The sequence below is a fragment of the Pterocles gutturalis genome, unplaced genomic scaffold (genome assembly GCF_000699245.1).
Source record: "Pterocles gutturalis isolate BGI_N339 unplaced genomic scaffold, ASM69924v1 scaffold48771, whole genome shotgun sequence".
Lineage (NCBI taxonomy): Eukaryota > Metazoa > Chordata > Aves > Pterocliformes > Pteroclidae > Pterocles > Pterocles gutturalis.
The window spans coordinates 3,887-10,280 of NW_010102296.1; the positions used below are offsets into that span (position 1 = coordinate 3,887).

At 35.2% G+C, this 6,394-nt stretch overlaps 1 protein-coding gene across 1 annotated transcript in view; it reads left to right on the forward strand.

The window, feature by feature from the left end:
• The window catches only part of LMO4 (LIM domain only 4), a gene marked incomplete at its 5' end in the record, with an annotated part of 5,544 nt that extends 72 nt beyond the window's left edge, over window positions 1-5,472 (forward strand). Inside the window, 3 exons of the mRNA XM_010085685.1 lie at window positions 1-52; window positions 414-569; window positions 4,716-5,472. The exon at window positions 1-52 is cut by the window's left edge and continues 72 nt beyond it. Of these exons, the coding sequence (XP_010083987.1) occupies window positions 1-52; window positions 414-569; window positions 4,716-4,724 (217 nt within the window). The remainder of the gene's footprint in view (window positions 53-413; window positions 570-4,715) is intronic.
• Between the last annotated feature and the right edge of the window lie 922 nt (window positions 5,473-6,394).

A 6,394-nucleotide genomic window follows, 5' to 3' on the forward strand; every position in this document is an offset into this window, starting at 1 on the left:
TCCTGCTAGTGAGCTGGTCATGAGAGCACAGGGCAACGTCTATCATCTTAAGGTGAGGGGTTTTTTCTATGTTGTTTTTTTTTTTTTAGTAGCTGATTAGTACCGCTGAGCTTCTTTAGTATAAAAATCTGCATCTGCTTATGAATGAAATGCAAAGCAGTAACAAGAAATATAAGTATATATTATAAAGCTTCCCTTAGCGTGTAGCTTTGTTCCCTCATAATCGGTAAAACTGTACTTGAGTTATGTACTGCATAGTCCCAACAGGTAAGAGTAATGCCATATTTGGAGATACTAGAAACCAAGCAGCTCCATATCTCAACTGTACTCGCAGTCTCTGAAGTGTAATTTTCAAACCTGCAGCATACTTAATTTGTGCTGTAGTTTCACTTGCTGTCTCTTTCCTTTTTCAGTGTTTTACATGCTCTACCTGCCGGAATCGCCTGGTCCCTGGAGATCGGTTTCACTACATCAATGGCAGTTTATTTTGTGAACATGATAGACCTACAGCTCTCATCAATGGCCATTTGAATTCACTTCAGAGTAATCCACTACTGCCAGACCAGAAGGTGAATACTCAACAATTACTAATAAGCTTTATTAGAGTTAAATGAAGATCAAATTATTTTCATTCTAATAGAAGTAATTCCCCACCCCTGCAAAGGAGGCCTTCAAGTAACTGAACTTCCCTTAAGTAACTTAGGCATGGGGTAAGGGAGAAAACACTAACCTTTTAAATATGACATATAGAGCTAGTCAGTTTGTTTTGGTTTGGGCATGTGCATCTGTACAGCTGTTGAACTCCTTATGTACAAAGCAAAATGGAGAGCATATGTTAATATAAACTCTTAACAAAGAGAAGTATTTTATTTTATAATCTTGGAATTAAGGGCTAAAAGAGAGCAGGTTTCTGTGGGAGGAAAATTAGATCCTTTAATGTGGAAATATATGTCTTGCAAAGAAAAGGTTCCTGAACTAAACCAATGTATTTCACTTTAATATTAAGGTTTTAGTTGAGGAAGCATGCTGAGGTACTCTTTCAGAAGTATTTTCTTGTCTGTTTTGTGTGTCAAAACTCAGACTTAAAAACCAAAGTGCTATTTTCTTATCACTCCATAACACTAATAGCTCAACTAGAGATTGTATATCTCTGTGGTTGATAGCTCTTGGTTTCTAGCTAAATGAGTAAATGATGACTGTACAAATCATATAAAGAAGAAAAAAAATTTCTGATCAACAGTTGTCCTGTAACTCCTGAAACTAGATAGTTTTAGGTCTATTTTAATCTCCTTAATAAGTCCTAAAGCTATGCAAGTGAGTGCATTTTGATAACTGCTGTGCCTAATTTGTAACAATTACTGTCAACCTTGAGTTAAGAGACTGTTCATTCCACCCTGGTCCAGAAAAGAGTGAATGTATGACTCTTGCACATAATTTTATTCACATCATATTTCATACTGATTATGTATTGATGACATTGATTCATTTACTCTTTACAGCGCCACTTGCATGGATATTAAATCTTATTGACCACAGATGAATTTTAATTTCAGATTGGTGATAGATTTTTCCATCAGCTCTGATAGTATATTTGACTTTTTCATCATTAACCCAGGCAATCACACAGCACTGAGTTATTGCAATGAAACAAAAAGTGCACACTTCAGTTGGTAATTCTTTATAGGTTTACAATAGGAACTTCATTAATGTCTGTAAGGATCACAAAAATAACATTTATCTGCAAATAGGAATTTGGAAGATTAAAAAAATCTGGGACAAATGCTAGGCTGATCTATTCTGTAATGTACAGAATATTTTTTTTTCGTGCTTTTACTTAGTGGAGAAATAAGTCCAAGAAAACACAAACTGGTTTTTAATTTCCATTTTTTTTTTTGTTGTGTTGCTACATTTCAATATCTGTGTTTGCTTTTTTTCTGTGCATAAATTTACTGATTAATTTTAAGTATTCTTTCAAGTCTTATACAGTGGATGTAATTATATCAAGATAAAACATGGACCTTTTTTATTTACTTAATTTGTCAATTGAGGTGATGAGAGAGTTGAGTACAAAGTCCTATATAGTTAGGCAGAACAAAGATAATTAGGATTGGAGGAGAATGTGCAGCCTTTTCTCAAGCAAGTACAAATACAGTTAAAGATTCATAGATTTATACTGTTGTGAATTTTAATGAAACAAATCTGTAATATAGACTAGCTAGCAGTGAATCTGTTAAATGAGTATTTGTAGGTATCCCATTTCAAAATATAGGTAAACCCGTTCATCTTTATACACTCCAGTAAAAGGTTCACCATTCTGAGAGAGTGGTTTATCCACTTGTCTTCTACTAATGTAAAGTTTAATGTAACTTCAAATAGGTGTCTAAATTGTCATTTAGTTTTATCAGTTTCTTACTATGCCTTAGCAAAACATAAAAATGATTTAGTTACAATAAAAGCAGTAGACACGATGAGGAACATAGAACATGGAAAAGAGAAGTAAAATTGGACTTGGCTTGCAGAGCTCACGACTGTAGACACCTGGTAGAAGCTAAATGCAGAGAAAATAGTGAGAATGGTTTTTATTAGTGCCTGTCACCAACTATTGACTGCATTGCTACAGTCAATGATGAGGCAGATGAAGAGGGAGAAGATTGGAGGAGAGATTATAGTTGGGGGGCAAGGGGGTGCTTTAGAATATAATCCCTCTAGAAAATGTTGTAAATTCTACCAGTTTCCAAAGGGGAATTGCAGAGCACCTGAACCTCAGAAAACTGAATATAGGTGAGGAGACAAGTTGATAATTCATAGATTTGTCAGGTTTCTGGAGTTTTGGGAGTAACAGGGGTAAGTGGCAAAAGAGTCATGTTCTGCATGTTGTCTTTTTAGCAGTCTAAAGGTGTTTACATCAGTGATGTTTTCGAGAAAGCTGTGTGTTTTAGGGCCACTAATTAAAAAGGTTCTTCCACTATGAGAGTTGGCTGTAACAGATACTCTTTATTAAACATTAAAGATCAATCAGTCTCCGGGTTATTCTACCACTAGAAATTATAGACATAGGAGAATATTCACAGGGTTTTTTTTTTTTATTAAACTGAAGAGAATGAGACATAGTCCCAGCATTAAAACACATTTTTCTTGTGTATCTGAAGGTGACAGTTATGAATTCACTATTGTCTTAGCATAGTTTACAGGTTAATACCTATTGGTGATTGGTGCAGGCAGAAGAGGTTGCATGGCCTAACTTTGTCTAAACACTCGCTTTTCTTTTGAAGGAGGCAAATGCAGTGATGTTGGCTCTTCTTGCCTTTTGACTCCCTGAGGCAATTCACCCATGTAAATTATAGCTTCCCATCGCTTGCTATGTAGTTTGAAAAAAACCAAACCTGTTTTATCTAAACTTGGTACTGCTTGCCTGCAGAATGCAAACTCTTAGTTTGTGATGTCCTGTGTGCTGTTCCGTTTGAAAGGCCTGTATTGTCAGGAATTCCCTATGCTTTTTTTGTAGTGGTAGTATTCCTGTAGTATTTCTTGTTTGCAACAGTATTACCACCTACTAAAAGTCTAAATTTTCCGCTGGTTGGCAATCTTTGTAGCAAACGCTTGTCTTCATCTTCTCTACTTTTAAATAAAGTATGAGTTAGATTACGTCTCTCAGAGAAGATCTTAAAAATCTTCTAGTTTACATATCACTCAACAGTTCCCTTGTAGTTACATAATTGGTGTTGTCTGTGTCCATAGTAGAAGATATTTGATGCTCATTTATTAAATATGCTTGCTGGCTGCTCCCTAATCTTTGTTCTGGACAGACAAATTACCTTTCTCACACTGAGCTTCAGCTCTGGGGAATTAAACCTCCAAGCCTCTACTACTTTAATTAGCTTGAAAGTGGGGGGTTGCAGTTACTAATAGACCTCAGGCTTTTAGTAACTTAGAGAAAGGGTGAAAAAAGAACTTCCTGGGAAGCACAAAATGTCATTTAAAAACCATAAAAATCTAATATATATTATTTCATTTTGGTAATTGCAAACAGATTGTATTTGAAGACTATGGATGATCATTTCTATTTTATCCATGAAAGTTTAGATTTTTATTGAGCTAGACACTTTTAATTATCACAATTCATTAACACCAGTATGAAAGCACATGTTTGACTTCATATATTAAAATGTTTATGTAACATTAACTAACACACCAGATGAGGAATTTTAAATGGGGGGAAAAATCCTGAAATATCTATATTTAGCTCTTGTGCAATGCAGCATATTAACCAAAGTTGCCTTGGGAGGATATTGGCTGTACTTCTTATTTGCTTTACACACTATTTCTTCCAATTATAAGATCATATTACTAGCTTCTTCAAAGGCATGGCATAATGTTTCTTCCCTTTTAAAAGGGGCCCAGAAAAACCACCTTATTCACCATACGATTTCTTACCAGAAAGAACACTTATTTATTGTTGTCGTCTCTTTTTTTTTTTTTTTTCCGTCTGCTCTTTTTAGTACTGAAACTGCAGAAAATGTTTGCTTTTTGCTATATGAAGTTGAAACATTATCAGTATGAATGGACAGTGTAGAAAGCCTTAATCAAGTCACAGTTGGGAAGTAATCTAATAAAAAAGAGATTAGTGAATAAGGAAAAGACAAAAGCAGTCATGTTGTGGTTTCCTATCTTAAATTTAGTATTCTAGCTAAGATACCCATTTTTATTTCTTGCAGGTCTGCTAAAAGGTCAGAGTAATGCAGAATGCGTGCCTTCATCTCAAATTTTGTTCATCACAGATGGATCCCATGTCTCCAAGTAGACAAGTCACCTTTGTAGCTAGCATCAGTGCCAGCTCCATACCATTGCACCTTCTTTATTCTTGATTGCCCTTCCAACATTTATTGGTGTATTAAAATGACTGAATATGAACATTAAGGACTCCATGAACCTGGGCTAATGGGAGACTGTAGAGAAAATGAAAAAAGATCCACCGGAGGACATCTTGGGGGTGGGGGGGCGGGTGGGGAAGATGACTAATGAAGCTAATTAAAGGAAGCATTGAAATCTGCTTTTTACCCTCATTAACAATTAGCAGGGCACTGGCCAGTTTGTACCCTGTGTTTTACCTTAACAACATTCTATTTGCTCTTTGTATATTTAAGTGTTGTAAGGAAATGTGTTTCAATCAAACTGAACATGAGAAAGATGTGGCTTTTGTGATATTCTATCACAAATGCTTTTATTGTATCTCTGTAAAATACAATGTATGTATGCATGTAAGTGTTTTTGTCCTGATGTTGCTACTTCCCATGGCAAAAAAAAAGAGAAAAAAAAAAAGAAAAAAAAGTCAGGCTCATAGCAGCTACTGTGTAGAAATTTTCACCTACTTCTAATTTGCTGAATGAAGAAAAATCTTTTATTTGTGATATTTTCAGAGACATTTGCTCTAGTATGGTGTATTTAAATAATAAAAAAGTAAAACAACACTGAATTGAGTATGGGTTTTAGAAGCTTTGCTTTTTTTAAAAAAAAAATAATTTTCTGAAACTATATCTTATGTAGTCATTACCTTAATTGTCAATTACCTTTAAAAGTAGCTTTTTAGTTTGTACCTTTTTTTTGTCTTATGCCAGTAAAGAATCTGTTAAACTACTTAACTGTGTAACTTCTGGCAAGGATACAGAGCACTACCTAAAAATTATTTTTATTTTTCAGTGAGATTCTTAATTCTGGTAACAGCAAGTATATTGTAATTCATACTGCAGTGAATTATGGTACGTGTATAGATGTTGTGGCCTCTTTCTATCCAGTTCCTTTCTGCAGAATCATCTGTGTTAAGGGTGTGTGTGTCTGTGAGTGGGCAGGCATGAGAGTGTATGTGTATACCATGAGGTCAAAGAATAATAAAGTAAAAAACAACAAAAGGCCTGTACCTCATGCTGAGCACTAGAATTGAGTATTCAAGAAGAAATACAATAGCTATGCTGATCTGAACATCATAAAGTTCTGTTTGCTGTGGTAGGAGACTAATTTTTCAACACTGATAGCCCAGGAAACGTGTTTTTCTTTCCTTAAGATTATTTCTGAGAACTAAGTGATCTCAGATGTGATCTGTTCTCTAAAAGTAAACAAACAAGAAACACCCCCGCTGCTGCCCAAAGCAGCAGAGCTGCCTCTAAGCTTAGAAACGGGGCATCTTCATTTAGTGGGTTTTTCCCATCAGCTGCTCTGTGGTAGAGCTGTGCAGAACACTTTTGAGGAAAAAATCCTGACTTTTCATGTTCGTAGCAAAAATACAAACATCATTCTATGGCTGTGCATGCCTTCAGTCAGGAAACTGCAAGCACCTAGAATGTGTGTCTGCTGCAATTAATAACAATATTTGCCTTTATGAGAGACTAACCCATTTGAC